This window comes from Montipora capricornis, unplaced genomic scaffold, assembly GCF_036669925.1.
Source record: "Montipora capricornis isolate CH-2021 unplaced genomic scaffold, ASM3666992v2 scaffold_421, whole genome shotgun sequence".
NCBI classification, from domain to species: domain Eukaryota; kingdom Metazoa; phylum Cnidaria; class Anthozoa; order Scleractinia; family Acroporidae; genus Montipora; species Montipora capricornis.
In genome coordinates, this window is record NW_027180153.1 from 5,856 (window position 1) to 25,000 (window position 19,145).

Here is a 19,145-nt window from a genome sequence, read left to right on the forward strand (position 1 = left end):
CATTAGAAAGTGGTAATACCCAACCAGGCGTGAAACAATGACTTAGTTTAACTAATTTTCTATTCATCAAAAGGCGAATGAAAGCATTGGATTTCGCCTTTCTTTGTCACGAAACCTCTCTTACTGACGTTCTTAAGACGTGCATCTATTTCTAACCTTAGGAATGTGTGTAAGGTTCCGTGCTTCCATTCCATGCAAAAGATGCTTCTGTCGCTTCAGGTACTGCTGTAGGGTAAACCTTTTAGCGCCAGGAGCACTGTGAAAAACGAAACAACCGCCACTTGTTTTGAATCTTATTTCTTCCAACCAAATAAATATCAGCCAACCAGGTTGAACTATGCCATACGAAACAAGCCATTGGCGGGTAAAAGATTGGCTTGATCACAAGCATCAAAACAAATGATCTAAGGTCAAGAATATTGTCAAGAATTATAGTGACGTCTGATCAGGAAGAACATCAACAGTGAACCTTACCATGATGGAAATACAACCCAAAGATAATGCAGGAAGTTTGTAAAATCAAACACATTGAATCTGAGCTCGGGTCTGAATTGCTCTAGGCCTAAAATAAAATAAAATAAAAAAAATACTTCTTCAATGGATTTTTGGTGGCCTGGTTAGTGGATTATTAATCAGGTCACAATAAATTATTATTATTGACAACTGTAGTGGATTATTAAAAATGTTACATCACAGACTTGTCAGGTGGTACACTATTTGAAATATATAAATATATATATATATTACTATTAAACTGGTGTCACTCTGTTTCACAGTAAATATATTGAGGTTGATAATTTAACACATAAGTTGGTTTTAAAAAACAAAGAAATATGAATTCCTTCTGCAGCTGACTACTCACCTGTTAGATCTGACTTGGTGAATTGCCTATACAAAGAACAATATCAACTCAGAGAGTAAGGTCCACATCTACACCTAAAGGTCGATTTCATTTTGATTTAATTCGTTCACCTTCATATTCGTAAGTTTTTACAGATTCTATTACTGCTTAAAAAGAAATACAAAGAAGAACGAAGCTTGAGGACTGCTTGTTTTCAAGGAGGAAGGTGTGAATTTTGATTCACATGATGTGACAAGCTTTAGGAATGGCATGTGTAGCCTGCTCTTCTATATAAAATGAGATAAAATATCGTAAAAGTTGACTCTGGCTAAAAAAAGACGAATAACTTGGACGTTTCGGTTACTCCTGTAACCTTCTTCAGCAAAATGTAAATTGGTGTTATATATACAACCTTTTAATAAGTCTAACATATGCAGTTTTCCGCTGATGACGTCAAACTCATGCTTTTAAGATGTATTCAGGGATGTACAAAGGCTTCAAACAAGAAAAGAAATCTGAAAAGTTTTAGGCCTTTGTACATTTCTGAATAAAATTTGAAAGCAAGAGTTTGACGTCATTAGCAGAGAATGGCATATTTTAGACTTATTAAAAGGGTGTATATAAAAAAATTTAAAAATGCAGAGAGGATGACACCATTTTAAAAATTCTTAAGATTTTTATAAATGACTTGCAATGAAAAATGTTACCAGTGTCATTTTACGGTAATATTTGGAAACACTTCACAGACCTCTTCTGCCTCTATTCTCTTAGAAAACACAAGATAACTAGCAATGAGGACTCCAGTTCTCCCTGACAAGAAATCAAAACGTAACATTAGCAAAATTTGATGCAGTAAATTGTGCTGTGCTTGGTTTTTTCCCTATACAATGCTGGATCAAAATGTTATGCAGTCTTTTCTTAAGGTACATTAAATGTTACCACATCGTGTTAATGATCGATGAATAGATGGTCATTTATATAAAAAGAAAGAAAAAACTAACCAAGCCCAGCATGGCAGTGTACTGCTGCCTAAAATATGAAAAAAAAGGCATGAATGTGATGAAACCAAAATCTGAAACAATGGAACATGAGAAAAATCATGGTCAAAATATTCTACAACACGAATGAATTTAGAGCACAAAATACATTTACTGAGTGTATAGTAAAACGTTGTGAGTTTCAGGCCTAATTCCTCTTGGAGCATTGTCTACTAAGCAAGTTTTCAACTGAGTTTAAATAGAATACATACCTTGCCGTTTGTTAGAGCAAATGACATAACCTTACCATGTCCAAAATGGATTCTAAGGATCTTACACCATAATCATTCCTATCAGACACAATACCATATTGTAAAATATTAATTCTTTTGTAGAAAGGCAAAAAAGTCATGTGCCACAGCCATAATTTTTGGCAAACGGCATGGACAGTCCATACCACAACTTCACAAAAATTTAGCAAAACGATCAAGAAATCATAGAACAGTCAATTATGGCATATTTGATAGGAGTCCTGCATGCCTTGTTAGTACTGTAAACGCAATCCCCTCACTCCAAAAGGACTTTATTGGAAACATACTACATTAACAAGGTTAACCGCATGCTAGGGTAGTTTTTCTCCAAGCTAATGGCTTCTGTGGCGTTCTCATTTCCTACATTGGTATCCCAGGCAACAGAGTCAGGGGAAAAGACGTCCCCAAGACCTTACAGTTAGTGAGCAAGGTGTAAGGTCTAAGGTCAGTGTTTTTTTCATGCACTGTTCTGTTCGGTTTTGCTTAAATGATGCATACATTGCCATTCTTTTGTAATAATGTCTCATAATATTACTGATTTACAGTATGTTTCAATGGTGATGTACCATGCAGTCTACAGGAGAAACCAATAACGCTTTAGAGACCTAATGTTTAACATGATACAAGTTTTTGAAACAAAAGAATATGCTTAAGTTGTCAGTCTTAAGATTGCACAGTCATCCATCTGACCTGGTTTTTGGGTATAAAAACCCCTCCAGTTGACCTCCTAAAACATGCTTCAGAAAGTGGAAGGAGATTGTGCCAAGGAGAGTAGGCACAGGGGCACAGATATGGTTCACACTGCTCTTGGTGGAACATGGACATCATGGCATGATCTGAGGTTTGAGGGTCATCCAGTTTTCAGGAGTACGCCCACATGTACTACCCAGGAATGATTTGGTGAATGAACAAAGGTGACAGAGTGGCCTGTGCCGTTTACTCATGCCCTTCTCATGTATTGACAAAGGCATCACATCATGTCTAATGGGGTGTATTCACTAGACTAGACTTCCTTGCTCTTGCAAAGTATGACAATCTCTCATCTCTTGTAGCATGGATCCTTCTATTCAACACTGGCAAAGGACTTCATGCAGTGGCGACATGTGAGTGTTCTGGCAGCAGTTTATAAAATTCAGTGGGATACCATTATTGCCAACCAGGTTCATTGTCACAGGTTCAGCAATCAATAATCTTCCAGTATTCTTCTCGAATAAGTTGAGAAGCCTGTCACCTCAATTAATTTGCAGAGCATGACTTCTGGGCTGATATGCATGTAACAGCCATGTTGTTTCCATAGTGAAGCTCTGAGTTGAGCATCACTATGAGGAAGCTCATAGTCAGGAGCAAGGATGGCATAGTCGATTAGTGCGTGGTCTTGGTGCAAGAGGTCCTGAGCTCAATCTCCGGATCTCACATCCACGTTTCGACTTCTTTCCTTTCAGTGTAGCTTAAGTAGTACCTTTAAATACCATAAAACAGAGCCCTGATGGTGAGGGGGGGGGGGGGGGGGGGTAGTAGAATGAGCACACCATTGACCTCAAGTTTGTCAGCTGAATTTAATACTGTTATGAGTTATCAACATAAAATATGGTCTCTCAACCCATTTCTCCGCCGCAATGTCTTTGTTAATTACCCCTTCCTCACTAAGCCATTGGTTGGTGTGGTTGTGGACGTGTAGGAAACGCACAAGGAAAGGTTGGAATTCAAAGGCCTGAGAGAAAAAGGAAAAGAGCTGAGTGTATCACTGCTAAGAGATATTAGTGGGAGCTGGCCGAAAAAACAAAATCCCTTTGTCAGCTGCTGCCAGAAGAAGACGCAACGAAGAGATAAGGGAGGTAAGTTTAAGCAATGTGAAAAGAGACATGTCAAAGAGAGAGACGCGAAAGCTTAAAGAGAACTGAAGAGGCAGAGGAGACGTAGGATCTGAGGTGTGGAGAAGATGACATGGAAATTGCTGTTGGTTTGTTGAAGAACTGATCTGAACTGCTGGTTTGTTAAAGAACTGAACTGTTAGGCAGCTTAGTTTACTTAAATAATTAGTGTGTAGAAAAGTATTATTGTCTGGCACTGTTCAATAAGGTTATTAGAAACTGAATTATAGTAGTTTAAGGCCATTACATAAATTTACTCTAGTAGTAAGTTTACAATCAGTATTTCTTAAGTATTTTATCCTTGAAATCTTGTAGCTTATTAATAAAATAGTCATTAACATTTTAGGTATATGTTCTGTCTTGCGAGCTAGTTGACGAGAAGGGGTTTCTGTGTGTTTCTATCTATTTTCCATTTGTCTTTTCTTTTTTCCTTGTGTCGCAGCACCAAGGAAAAACGCATGTCACACAAACACAAGGCCAACACATCGCAGCCACATCACTGACATTTCGCGGGAAACGAAGCCAACACACTGCTCAACGTGTGACATGTATTTTGATAGTAGGCGTGAGCCGGCTGTCAGTCGACTGTTGGCCAATGTTGGTCAATGTGACTGCCAATGCATTGGTTGCAATCAAATTCATTGCCGTTACCAGACTATGGGCACCAAAACAACATTATAAAGGCTCAGCCTCCCAAGGTTATAACCCCTGAACACCTTTGCCATGGGTGTGTATGTTCCAGGCTGTTAGTAAAGAATGGGGTTTAAGCAAGGAACATTCTGCATTCAAGTCAAGCGCCTTGACTACTGGGACACACCACCAAGGTCAAATCGTAATGCTACTAAGGGCACTTTCCATTTGACAGAAGTGACCGGCGAGACAGGGCATTTGGCAGGACTAACTCTACAACGCCTTCAAATTAACACGCTTCAATGATGATATACGCTCCTCTGGAAGAATACGGGAGACTATCATGCAAGTTTTCCTTCAAATTGTTGCGTGTTCTTCAGAGATGTCCAGAAATGCACATAATTAGATGTATGCTGATTTCAATAAGCGTCACGAAGTGTCCCCTTGCTCTTCTCCCCAATTTCAACATCACTCATGTCTCGGAATAGGGACAAAAAATGTCATAAAGTGTCCCCCAAATGCTGCTCTTTAAGTAAAGATTAACTCCTGCATTTACCCTAAGCTAAAAATAATGCTAACCTTTATCCTTACCTTGTTGTTGAAAAAAGGTAGCAATTGCCTAGACTTAAAGGGACACTTCGTGTCGGATGTCAAAATTAGACGTGCATCTAATTAGGTGCATTTCTGGACATAAGGTGTTCTTTGCAAACTGACGGGTCTGGCCGGCCAGTTCTGATAAAAGGAAAGTGCCCTAAAAATTATATGAAAGAGAGAAATGATCGTTGCACTTATCTGGACAATTTAAGCAATTTTCTATTATAGCAACTAAAAAATTCAGGTTCAGGTGCTAGAGGAGACAATTTAATTGCTTGAATTATTGTGGCACTCATCAGATAAAATGGCCAAGCTAAGGGGGAGTCCGGTACAACATACACTGGTATACAAAAATATCCATGCATGCAGAATTCCAAAAAAAAATAATAATAAACAGAGACTATTGCATGGCAATGGGAGTCTTGCATCTGTTCAGACGGAATTTGTTTGCATGTCTACAAGAAGACACAAGTTCATTACGCTTGTTCAAGGTCACAAGGTCAGGTCTACAGATAACGATGAAATAATGAATGATTATGGCGCTTGTAGAAATTTGCAGGAATCCACGTGCTTGTAGGAATCCATGCAGAACTGCAGGAATCCCACAATAGTAACACAATTAGATAATGTTGAATGATCATTTACAGGTTGCTTTTTCCAGTTTATTAGCCAAAGCTATCATCAATTAAGCCTGGTTCTAACTATTGACAACAGCAGAAGGACAAGTATTAGACTCTTTGCTTCTCAACTGAGTGGCTTCATAGATCAGTTGATAACAGGACTGCACCTTGCACATTTTCGCGTCGTTTGCAAGAAATTTTCAAAGATTGACTCCTGCTTCTGTGATGTTGTGCTTATCCTCTAAAGCCCTTTATCCTTGAACAACAAAACAGGTTAGTTTGAGGTTTACATGTTCGATTTTCTGAGAACTTTTTCGAAACTCAAGGACAAATTGCCCGCATATACAACAACTGCTGAACCACAAAACCATTAAGCGCTTGAGGCCCTGATTTTTTTGTGTATCCACATTTCCAGAAATCGAAGAATACAAGATTAGTGTCCCATGAACATTTAACAAAGAAATTATTAAGAAATTGCTTTTTTTGCCATCAAAAATGGGGGGTCGACTTATACACGGGTACATACAGTAGATCGTGGGTTCAAATCCCTGGGCCATTAAAGTCACCTGAATTCTTCCGGTGTGTATTAAAGAAACAATTGCTTAAATTGTCTAGTTAGTTCGATCACTTCTCCAATTGACCTCTAAACCCTGGAATGTAATTTGTACGGTGTGAGCGAACCTTGATCATTGTTGGGAGTGTTTAGTTTTGAGTGTGGATATTCCCGAAAACAGTGGTCCTTCGAGCCGGATATTAGGGATGTGTAAGCAGAGTGTTGACAAACCAGAATTATTGAACGTTTCGAAGGACGAAAGGAAGGTTGCTCACTATGGCTGAAAAGGTGAAGGCAAACGTTGAAAAGAAGACGCGGATTAGGGACGGTCAGCGAAACATCGCTAAAAGGTTACTAGACCAAGTGAAGCAAAGACTTAAAGCGATGGAAGTGGAGTCTCAGACAGGCAGTGGGGTAAGGAGTCCATACAAGCCCTTGAGGAGAAGGTAGAGGCGCTGAAGAAACTGGATAATCAAATCCTAGACTTGATTGGAGGTTTAGAGTCCGAGGATCTGGACATTTTAATAGAAAGAGAGATCGAGGAAAGCGATCACTTCAGAGGAGAGCTGAACCAAGTTGTATTGCGACCGGAGTACCGGTAGGTTCTGAAGCGATTACTGGAGCGTCGTCTCAAAACGAGAACCCACAGTCCACGAATCCTGAGCATAACATGAAAGCCAAGCCTCAGAAGCTCGAAGCGGGGTTTGCGCTGACCGTGGTAAACTATGACGCCGCAGTCCAAGCTCTGAAGAAACGCTATGGAAAGGAGATAGCAATCCAGCAAGCGCAGGTAAAACGATTTACTCAACCTGCCGCCAGTTTACAGTGATCGAGACTTTACTTGCCTGAGGAAATTGTTTGACGAGTGCGAGTCACATTTCAGGGGATTGAAGGCCCTCGGAGTGGAAGTTCCTGCCATTATGCAGAAATTGCCGGAGAGCTTTCAACTGACGATCACAAGAGGAGAGGAGTTTTTAACCTGGTCGATGGAGCAAATGTTGCAGGCCGTTTTAAAGGAGCTGGAACTGAGAGAGGATCATTTTTATGCAATGACCTCCTCGAAAACTTTGCATTATAATAGACTTGATGGGAAGGACAATCGAGCAAAGGGCACGACAGCCAACGCCTTGTTCACAAAGCAAGAACATGGGAATTGTGCCTCCTGTTTGGGCAAGCATGCCGACAAGAACTGTCAGAGAGTTAAAGATCCAATGGAAAGTAAGAGTATTGTTTTAAATTTGCGAGATGTTTTAAATGTATGAAAAAGGGCCACCGAGCCCAAGAATGTGAGGCATTTGATGTATTATGTAACAAGTGTGGCCAAGTGGGTCACCACGTTTCTTTGTGTGATGTTAAGATAGTGCAATCAGTGCAAAACAAAACTCAGATTGCTACTACCGGTAGTCCTAATAGGTTACATGTAGGTATGGGTGGACGAGTTGCGTTGCAAACCGTGTGCGCAGTTATCTATGGGGAAGGCGAGCCGTACAGGGTAAGGGTGTTGTTTGACGCCAGTAGCCATCGTTCTTTGATTACTTCCAAAGCTGCCCAACGCATGCAGCTTGCCAGTATCCGGCAAGAATGGCTAGGAATCAGTACCTTTGGCCAGCGTTCTAAGGACATGCGTCTTAAGAGATGTCGCGGAAGTAAAGGTAAGCCCAGTTGGTGGCCAAAAGGTTATCCCCATCAAAGGGTATGTAGTACCAGAAATTTCCAGCATCCAAAACGGTCATGTGGAATTTGTAAAGGGGGGGTATCCCCACGTTAAGGACTTGTGGTTTTCGGACATGTGTGTGGGAATGGAGGAGCTAGAAATTGACATTTTGATCAGTGCAGATTGCCTGTGGAGCTTTCAGAAAGATTGTACAATCAGGGGTGCCTCGACGAACCAGTTGCTGTGGAAACTGAATTAGGTTGGGTTCTGTCAGGTCTAATGAAGAGCCAGTCAAGTGACCCAGAACCTGTACAAATCAACCTAGTGCAAAGTGAGGACAAGATGTTGATGTGAACCCAATGTGGGCGCTGGAAACCATAGGAATCAAGGAGCCAAGCAGTGGGGTATATCAAGAATGTAGAGACAGCATCTCCTTTGATGGGCAACCATACTCGGTGAAGCTCCCCTGGAAAGAAGGCCACCCAGATTTTCCAACCAATTATACCAAAAGCTTGCGTCATCTTAAAAACCAAGTAGCAAGACTGCAAAGGGAACCTGAAATTCTCGCAGAATATGCAGTTATAATTGAGGAACAACTTCATACAGGAGTAATAGAGAGAGTTGTTGAGTTAGAAGCGGCTCCAAAATTACATTACCTGACACTTCCAGCCGTGGTGAGGAAAGAGGCCACGACAATGAAGGTAAAGATCGTCTACAATGCTTCGTCAAAGTCAACTAAGACAGGCACCTCTTTAAATGATTATTGCATGTGGGTCTGTCATTAAACCCGTTACTGTTTGACATTTTGTTGTGGTTTTGTGAGAACAGAGTTGCTCTCCTGGGGGACATACAGAAGGCTTTTCTTAAGAAAGAAAACCCACAGGACATTTCAAAGATTGTGGTTTATCGATTTTGTTGTGTTGTCTTTGGATTAAATGCGTCTCCCTTTTTGCTGAATGCAACCTTGGCGCATCACATTTCGAACTTTATCACAGTTGACCCAAAGTTTGTGAAGAAATTGATTGATTCATTCTACTTGGATGATTTTGTGGGGGGCAGAACCTCGTCGAGTGAAGTTGCCAATTTGCATAGTAAAACAGTCAATCGCATGGCAGACGGGGGATTCAAGCTCAGAAAATGGCTGACCAATGACTCAAGTGTCAGAGAGAGAATCAAAAAAGATCTGATCGATGATGTGAAACGCGACCCAGTGTCAGCTGAAAATGTCACATGCACAGTCATCTCTAGGCCTGAAGATTTGAAGTTACAGCCAAAAGGTACTGGGTCTGTCGTGGAATTTTGAGCAAGATATGATAACCCTCGAATTGACCGTAACTGCCAAGCGCGCAAAAGATTTACCTGCAACCAAACGAAACACGCTGCGACTCTTGGCTGGGATCTTTGACCCTCTGGGAATGATTGGTCCCATAACAATAACAGCGAAGATTTTGTTTCAGGAAGCATGCTGCCAAAAGATCAATTGGGATGACCCACTTGATGTAAATGGTTTCAGTTAATTGCTTTTGAACGTAACATGTGCCATGTGTTTTTAGGAGATGGGAATATGACATGTACTTATCATATGCGAATAATTGATATCTTATACCTTTAAGTGCCAAAACAGAAAAGAGAGTTGATGTTAGTTGGAATGTATGTACGGTATGAGCGAACCTTGATCATTGTTGGGAATTAAGAAGGATATACAGTCTAAGTTTCGAGGGTTTAATTTTGTGTGGATATTCCAGAACACGTCTCCCAAAATCTGGCAGATTCACCAAATAAGTGTTAGGGGAGGGGAAGCAGTGTAGGCCTTTGTCATCTCATGTGGGAATATAACATCGCCTCTTTTGACCTTTTTGAGTCTTTACATTTAAGGTAAAGATTATTCATTTTACGCCAAAATCTGGGAGATTCACCAGATGTGTGTTGAGGGAGGAGTGGCAGTGTAGGGCTTGTCATCAATCAGCACACATTTGATTTTGTGGCCAGACAACCATCAAAAAACCATTTCACGGCAAACTATTTTATGTACTACCCATGTAAAAATTGGACGTGAAAGGCAAAAAGGTGTGGTCAAATCGATCGGCAGCAATAGAAAATATACTCATGTTGTTTGAAGTTACACGGTGTGAAGGTCTGGGACCAGATCAACAAAGAATGCTAAAAGTTTGCGACAATTTTAAAGAAAAGAAGGTTTTGTCATGCAAGAAAACAAGCAAAACACTTATCCATAGGATCAGCGATCAGCCGTGTCATGTTTTATACTTATGTAGAGTATCAACCTCAAATCAAACTGTAAAACTGCAGGTAACTTATTTTGTTCCTTACTTTTCATTTATCTTTCGAATGTTAAGCAAAGTCATTCCCAAGTCGAAAGCTTGTACTGCGAGTAGACAGTTTTGAGTTATTTATATTTCAACAACTTCATGTAAAGTCTTGATCAAAAACGATTTCCTAAAACATAAGCAAGCCAATATTAACGTTGAAAGCCAACGTTTCGGCGTCATCATGACACCATTCTCAAGGCAAAGTGAGTAAGTAATGCGAAGATTAGATTTTTATAGTCTCTACAAATTAGCATAATAACAAAGGATTACAAGTTCTTCGAGTGAATACCTTTTCGTGAATTGAGTCCGTTTGCACGTTAAGGGATGGTTTAAGTTTTCTTATAAAAAGCATCTCATTAATTAGGCAATTAAATTTATTAGAACAGTTAGTAAGCACGTGAAATTGTTCTAAAAGACAAGGTGGTACATTCCCTAAGATAATGTTTACAAATTGACGACGATTTTATTTGTGTCCATCAACATGTTCGTGGAGCTGACTGCGAGTGTAACCAACATATCCTGCATCGCACAGGTTATATTGAAACTTTATAAACTAAACATTGTTGGTCAACAACGGCTGGCTTGACTTCTCGAACTTAAAAGGTCTTCATTGAGTTTTCAGCTGATGAACACGGGTTGAATTGTGGTCCCGATTTTTGAGCTGAGGTTTCTGAGACGTTTTTTCACGACCTAAGCAGAGACCTGATCTTTAAATGGTATGATAATTCTGATGGGGTGTGTAGTCGTGTCGGTTGATGGAATGTGCTGCTGGCCTGCTACCTTGGAATCTACGAATTGCTTGACAGCCACATAGAATAAGTGCCTCGGGTACTTAAGGTTTAAGAATACTGTCTCAAGCCGAACGCATCCTTGTGAGAAGTAAGACCAGTCAGAAGATATGCGGTAAGCTCGATCTAACATGGTGGTAATTAGACTGCGCTTGTACCGATTATCCTTGTGGCTTTGGTAGTGGAGTAAAAGGCCCGTATTAGTTGGTTTTACACAGACCTTGGTCTTGATTCTGGGAGCTAAGTTTAACAATTCAACACCGATGAAAGGAAGCGAGGCATTCCGCTCCACCTCCATAGTAAACTTTGCTGATGCGTGGCAGTGGTTTAGGGTGTCAAGAAGAATTCCGGCTGATGCTATATCGGGCATAACAGTAAAGGTGTCATCCACATATCGGCTATAATAGGAGGGCAATTTGCTATCTTGATCAAGTTTATCTTCAATGGAGCACATAAAGACGTTGGCGAGCAGAGGACCAAGAGGAGATCCCATTGCGACACCATCTGTTTGCTCATAGAGATTTCCATTGAACTGAAAGAGTTGGTTCTTAGTGGCTGCATTGAGTACTTCAATTAGCTGGTCTCTGGATAAGTTCAGATCATGGGTCTTGTAAAACGAGTCATCATGGAAAGCCTTGTCAGCTAAAATCTGGATAGTTTCATCTATTGGTACATTGGTAAATAAAGAGGTGACTTCGTAGGATACTAGAATATCACCTCCGTTGATCTCAAGGCTTTCTACTTCATTGACAAACTCAAAAGTGTCTTTGACCGTGTACTGCTTGCATGAGAGTGGTTTCAATTTCTCATCCAGCCACTTAGCCAATGCATAGTTGTAAGTATGTGTAGCAGAGAGAATTGGGCGCATAGCAAGTTGTTCCTTATGCATATTTGGTACTGCGAGTCTAGAACCTTTGGGACGGATGGAGTCAGCAATGGGCTTGGGTAGTACTTTAGATATGACAGCACTAATTCGCCTTTCCCGTTGTAAAAGCGGATGATAATATTTCACTGGCCTTCCTCTTGGTTTGGGTCTCTCTGTATCAACTGGTCTAAATTTTCTAGTGTCATTGATAGAGGCTTCAGATAGCGGGGTGTAGATATTTGGATTTGGTCGATTACAACAACTCCGAAACCCTTATCTGGCTTTGTAACAACTATGTCGTCCCGATTTCTCAGCTCCTCGATGTAGTGTTTGGTGTGTTGTTTTATCATAGTGTATGTGCGGTAGAAGCAAATTTTGCTTTACTAACGAAATCATCTTTTTTGTGAACGGCAATCGCCGCTCGACATCAAAAGGTCTTGGCAGTAACCAAAGCTCTTTGTTTACATGTAGTTTGACTGCTTTTGTGGGAATTAATCTTCTATGGGAATATAACAGCTCTCTTGACCTTTTTGATACTTACATTGCAAGGTAAAGATTATTTATTTAAAAGATGCCTTGTCAAATAAATACACCTTTGACCACTGCAGGATCAAAATATAATGAAAATTCTACCCCAGTGGGAAATGTTTGTCGAGGGGTGCCATGTGATCAGCCTGAACAAGGGTTTTTCTCCTGAATGACTGTAAGGAGTAAGAGAAGAGAGACCCTGGGAACGAGGTTGAAGTTGCCTGCTCTATGGCTGGTCATTGTCTGAAATCAAGTACGTCGTAACAGACTCCCTCAATAGCTTGGTCGTTTTATCTGATGAGTTCCGCAAATATTGTGTGGTACGATACTACCTAGTAATAAAATGCCAAGTCGAATCTTCAGCTGTTCAGACTACCTTGATTACATAAATGCTCTAGTTCTTTTAAAGAGCACTCCGTCAACAGGTGTCTTACTCAACTGATATTAACTCTGTATTGTTATTAAATACATGTAAGGGGTCTTGAGAACAGCAGATGAGAAATAATAAATTTTTCCACAGGTTTTGACATAATTAGGGAGCGTTCACAAAAACTTGTTGGGGTGGGGAAGGGGGAGGGGGCAGGGCTTGGAATTTAACGAAAAAATCCAGTCGCATTTTTGTGACAAGACACGAAAATTTACTTGCTAAATCGTCACGCTGCATTGTGTTGTCAGCGGTTTAGTGAAACAAAATATGAGCCTACAATACTTGTGTGTAAGAAACTGCTGAAATTGGAGGATGATCAAAGAATGGAGTGGGGCACATTAGCTAAATTACACTACAATTACGCTATCTTCAGATTGAAAAAGTAGCAACTGCCAACCCTTTTGTTTTGAAAGAGCGAGGGGGGGGGGGGGAACAAGTTGCAAATTGGCGACTTCTCCAGATATTTTAGTCGCAAATGCGACTGTATTGGTCCCAATTTCAAGCCCTGGGCCCGGGGACTGACAAGGCATTTTCTACTTTCTGAAAAATTCGGAGGAGCCCTACTTGCTGCATTAAACATTTTCAGGGACCCCCTTTTAGTATCCCTAAAATCTGAGACCCCCCTACAGTACCTCGTGCCTTTGGCGCTAACAAGGCATTTCTACTTTCTAAAAAATTCGGAGGAGCCCTACTTCCTGCACTAAACATTTTCAGGGACCCCCTATTAGTATCCCTAAAATCTGAGACCCCCCTACAGTACCTCGTGCCTTTGGCGCTAACAAGGCACCTTGGTGCGCAGTAACGTATTGTGACCTTTCGGCGTCACGCTTTTGCATCAATTTAACAACCGATAGGCTTGTCAGAGGAAGAAACAAGTGATTCTGGGCCCAGGTTCTTTTTTTTCTTGAGCGCCTTTTAGGTTGTGCCATGTATCATGGTTAGCGCTCCTGTATGTGGAACAAATTACCTAAGGACATCAAGTGTAGTCCTACACTGTAGTATTGCGATTTTTACTGGGTTGCCAACCCAGTCGGAATCTGTCTTTAATTTCGTCGTTTTTTTATTTTTCGTTTTCTTTTTTTTTTTTTTATTTTTTTCCGTGTCGGTAAAAGTCCTGCCTGTCACTCCCCTGCTAAGTGGTGTCTTTGTGCATAGAGCCTTCTACGCGTATTTTCTTAGGATCGAGAGGGTAGTGGGAAATGCGTAGATTTCTCTGGTGGACACAGTAGAACGATTAACTTAACCGGCAATGGCGTCGAAAGTCATGTAACGCGAATGGCGTTTTAGGGGATCTTTGAACAAAATGTACCCTAATGAAGCTCAATAATGGCAAGCGAATTGGATACTGGACAGGACAGGCGGTCGAATGTTAGAAGCGACGAGTAATGGACTTCGACAACAATCTGTCGCCCGTCGAGCCGTAATCAAAGTGAGCAGTCTTCCTAACATTTTGCCAAGCGTGGTGTTTTGTACAACACTCAAACCAAATGAACAGTTCTCTGGTAACTCAGTGTGGGTTCAACAGAGACAGATAAGGAATCCATATAGTGGATCTGTTATCTCAGTTGTCTCGCTATTTGTCAGATTTGTATTTACCTGTTCTCAACTCTGCACAGTCTTCCAGTATAACAATTGGAAATTTCACTAATAAGTCATTGACGTGAATGGCGTTTTAGTGGATCTTTAAACAAAATATACCCTCATGGAGCTCAAGAATGGATCGTCAATTGTATGAGCAAGACAGCGCTGAAAAATAAATATCTGGATTGTAAGAGACGAGTAATGGTCTTCGACAACAATTTCATTTTTCGCCTTTGGATATCAAGTGAGCTTTGTTTCTAATATTTTACTAACTTGGTATTATATAAAACACGGAAATCAAATAGCAATTTTTTTATGGATTTAACCATAGTTACTAACTATGATTTAAAAAATTAACATTGAAGGAATCGAACGCCAACAAGAATGCATCACAGTGTTTACTCAAGTCGCATCTTAGTTGTCTGACAATTTACATTTACCGGTATTTTGTACTCAACTCAGCAAAGGTGTAAAATATTTGGAAATGTGACAGTGAAAAATTACTTGAATGAAAGCTTGTTGTCTCTTTTGTGCTTTATTATTTACGGTCAAGGTTCTTTCGAAAAGGGTTGAATGTGAACTGTCAGAAATTTATTTAGTTGCATATGCTTTGTGATTGTTTGTTTCGCTTGCACGCACGCAACTGAAATAGGAAGGGTTTCTTGCCTCTTATAGCAAATATGTTGCTTGTTTCAATAAATGTTTCGCTGGAAAATATTTCTGTGAAATTTCTAGCTTTTGTAAATTTATCATGTTGTGTAATTTTCGAGCTTAGCAAATTTGCATACATGTGTTGAAATGTGATACGGGGAGAATTTTTGTGGTAACGCATTAGTCACGAAAATAAACAGGTCTGTTGGAAGCGTGCTTGAGTTTCAACAAAATGACCCCCAAAATCGGCAAAAGATTGTGACGCTGATGAATAATAAAGTAGCTGCTATTACCAAAACGATGGAATTACCTGGTGATAAATAACCTTGTCTTGGAGAGTAAATTTTTGATTTTCCAGAAACAATGGTCAACCTCTGAGAGTTGCGCGATTGTGATCTTTGTGTTGAATTCGCACATTTCTTGTCAAAATTTATAACAATCGAAATAAAAAGAAAACTAACAAAAACAAAAACCCGGTAGCTTGGCATCATTTGACACAGATGCTTCACTGTTTCGCGAGTAAACATGCCGCGGTAAAATAACGCGGTAACTTGATCACTGCGCTCGCTGAATTCGATGTGCGATTTACTCGGTGCAGCCAAACTTGTACAATTACAACAAAACAACTAAAATCTCCCAAACTGTTTTTCGCTGATGGTAACTTTTTATATTCGTGGTTCAAAATAAATGTTGTTTTCATGTCGTAGATTTTATTACCGATGGCAAAATATTTTATGCTCGATCGACCGTCCTGAAACTTCCTTCTGCTCTTCTTAAAAAATGTGTATCCATATTTATTTACTTTTACATCAATATTTGTTTTGGATAAAGCAAGCTAACAAAATCTGTATCTTGCTTGGTTCGCATTTGATAGCATTAAAATAGAATTTTCGGTCCTATGCTTCTGTTACTGAGTGGTATATTTCTTAGGTCGCCCATCCAGATACTAACCCCGCCGAATAGGAATAACTTCAGCTTTCAACTGTTGTTTACAAAGCTTTCAGATGCTGTCAGATGCTGTCAGTGCACGCTTACACTTGTGGTGGAAAGAAGTTGCATGATCAACATGTCAGCCCAGAAGCCAATGTTTCTCGATTCCCTTTTATTTTCTTCAGTCTCTCTGGGTTCAGTACTTTGCTAGTAACCACATGTCTTCTCAAGGGGCTATTTATCTAAGACTTATACCATGGCGCTACAATGATAGACAATACCAAAACAATATCGTGTACTGTTAGACCTACATATTACGCAAAGACAACGGTCAACATGTCATCCCAGAAGACAATGTTTTTCACTTCCCATTTATTTTCTTCAATCTTTCTGGGCTCAGTACTTTGCTAGTAACCACATGTCTTCTCAGGCTATTTACCCAAGACTTCTACCATTTCACTACAATGATACACAATACCAAAACAATATCGTGCACTGTTAGAGCTACATATTACGCAAGGACAACTTGAAGCTCCTGGAAGACAACACACAGTTCAGTTGACATTATGGAATAAATCGCTGTGTTACTTCACTACCACACGTAAGCAATGCGTGTCAATTTTTTTTAAAGAGGACAGGAATTTCTTCTTTCTGACAAATGATTAATTAATAGGCCGGTCGCCAGGTTTTTAACCTCACAAAAGGATCTGTTTCGTCGTACGAACGTGTGAAGACCTGTGAGCCAAAGGGCCTCTGCTGGTATGACTTCTGGTATGACTTCTGGTACGACTTCTGGGTCACCCCCCCCCCCCCCTCCAACTTGAAAAAATTGCGTGGAACGCTGCACGTACCACAGGCAACCCAGTGTACCCTCACGGAGGGTCTAGTTAAGCGGAAACTCAAGACACGTCTTTTTAAATTAGCATATTATTAATTTTTTATGTAATTTATATTCTTATATTTAGGTGTTAATTACATATGTATAATAGGTTTTAGACTTTTTGAACTGATGTATGTATAATAGGTTTAAGACTTTTTGAACTGATGTATGTAAAGCGCATTTGGCCAATTTTGGAGAGTGCCCTTTATAAATAATAAAGTATTATTATGCAGTATGTAGTACGTAAGTATGCTTACAAATATAAGTAGGAAAAGGCACTATTGTGTAACAATCCCTACTGTTAAACCTATTTACAAACCAATTGGTAATAACTAACGAACCAACATTTGAGAAAGGAACAAGAGTTTATATTCCTTAATAACTCGTCGAAACCTTGAATGACCTTGCTATGTTTAGGGTGTACGATAAAACTGCCTTCTGCATATTAAACAAAACCTGGTTCCCTCTATCCAAACCTAAAAACTTCCTAACTTTCTCCGCCGTCTCCATAGAGTAGCCTCCTAGTACATCAACTATCACATTAAACTGTGTGATAGTGTGGCCGGGGAACTGTTGGCGCATCTCCCATCTCAACGGCGCATACTTGTCAGTTTTCTCCTGTTCCTTCTGTTCTCTGTTGGAAACCCAAGGGCAGCTCATCTCATTAAGGATCACCTTCTTCTCCTTTCTGTCCACAATTCTCGCATCATTATTATTATTATTATTATTATTATTATTATTATTATTATTATTATTATTATTATTATCATCATCATCAGTAAGTTAGCTGGCTTTCTAAAGGCTTTGTTTGCCTTGCCTTTTTTTTCTGCATTTCTTGGCAGATCGTTATGCTCTTTGGAGGTGCTTTTCTGGTTTTGCCTTAATATATTTCGCTCATTCTTCTGACTTCTGCATCTTGTATTGGTTTGTGGCCATGAGGTAGGTTGTACATGTGTGACTGCGTATATATACTGTTGCTTGTTCTCAAGTAACAACATGCAGATTGACATCTGAGTATGTAATCGAATAATCAGAGACGATTGCATTGCGTGTACCTCGTGTCTGTATGCTAGAAATGTAGAGATCTGCTCATGTTATTAAAGCCTTTGATGAGCGATGAGATCCAAAGAAAAGCGAGACAGTAAGGCTCTTTAAGTTACACGGTTTCAGGAACAGGGAAAGTCCTTTGAAAAGTTCATTACAGAATTGCGAATCTTGACAGCAACATGTAATTTTCACACTCTCCACAATTCACTCTTGCATGACCGCACATGTGGCATATTAGACTCGCATTTGAGGGATGAGCTAATGAAGGAACAAAACTTAGACTTAGCTAAATGTGTACACTCGCTACTGATCTGTCAGGCCACCAAGCTCTCCAGAGAATGAAAGAAGGCCATCGAAATGAATGAATCGATTCATAGTGTAAAGAATAAAAGATCATCCAGCTATAGCAATCACAAGAGGGAATCAAATGTCACAGGCAGATAAAGGCAAAACAAACAGCTACAGACCTTTGGAAGAAACGCATGCAAATACTGCAGGGATCATCACGAACCGGGAAACTGTCGGGCGTATGGAAAAACAAGTTCCAACTGCAACAAAATATTAAATCACTTTGCAGCTGTCTGTCTCTAAGCCCCAGGAAGGAGAGCGTTTGTCAACTTTAGACAGGACATGCAGAGTAGTCAGTGAGGTTGAAAACGATTATGATGACCTGAATATGCTCGAACTGACACCCAAGCCGCAAACGAATGTTGTAACAGACCAACCATACTACCGAAACAGGTAGACTGTTTTTTGCGAGACTGCCGTGACAGTTGCCATTGGCGACAAACGGGAATGTTTTGGGTCACGTGGCTTTACGCTGCTTCACAAAAAGGGATACACATGTCATAACATTCCTTTGCTCACCACGAGTCATCGCATTGATATTTCAAAAATCAAAACATGCAACTGAAAGTTTTTTATATCTTTTTCCCCGAAGGAGATAGGTGTGAGATTATAACGACCAAAGAAAGTGAGGTGGTCAGCTTCAAGGAACTGATGCAAGTCTTAAGAAGGAAGATTGACTTCTTACACTATATTCCTAATGATGAATTACGAATTCAATATAA

The 19,145-nt window shown here is 40.1% G+C and overlaps 2 protein-coding genes and 1 long non-coding RNA gene across 3 annotated transcripts; 1 reads left to right on the forward strand and 2 right to left on the reverse strand.

Moving 5' to 3' along the window:
- Positions 1-526: 526 nt before the first annotated feature.
- LOC138035555 (uncharacterized) lies at positions 527-2,117 on the reverse strand. The gene is made up of 5 exons (XR_011129610.1): positions 2,091-2,117; positions 1,843-1,870; positions 1,590-1,651; positions 863-888; positions 527-562 (listed from the first exon to the last, which is right to left on the reverse strand). It is a non-coding gene; the product is annotated as an uncharacterized lncRNA (long non-coding RNA).
- A 6,293-nt stretch (positions 2,118-8,410) lies between these two features.
- Positions 8,411-9,354, forward strand: LOC138035551 (uncharacterized). The gene is made up of 2 exons (XM_068882198.1): positions 8,411-8,752; positions 8,875-9,354. Exons 1-2 carry the CDS (start codon positions 8,411-8,413, stop codon positions 9,352-9,354), a joined length of 822 nt encoding a protein of 273 aa, XP_068738299.1.
- A 1,714-nt stretch (positions 9,355-11,068) lies between these two features.
- Positions 11,069-12,055, reverse strand: LOC138035552 (uncharacterized). Its single transcript, XM_068882200.1, has one exon. The coding sequence runs from the start codon at positions 12,053-12,055 to the stop codon at positions 11,069-11,071; it is 987 nt and encodes a 328-aa protein (XP_068738301.1).
- Between the last annotated feature and the right edge of the window lie 7,090 nt (positions 12,056-19,145).

Bases quoted from the DNA above. Each gene is read 5' to 3' on its own strand.
- LOC138035551 (XM_068882198.1), top strand. From the start codon at position 8,411: ATGTGGGCGCTGGAAACCATAGGAATCAAGGAGCCAAGCAGTGGGGTA. The intron at 8,753-8,874 runs GTAAAGATCGTC...TGGTTTTGTGAG, and splicing joins AAGAGGCCACGACAATGAAG to AACAGAGTTGCTCTCCTGGG.
- LOC138035552 (XM_068882200.1), bottom strand. From the start codon at position 12,055: ATGCATAAGGAACAACTTGCTATGCGCCCAATTCTCTCTGCTACACAT.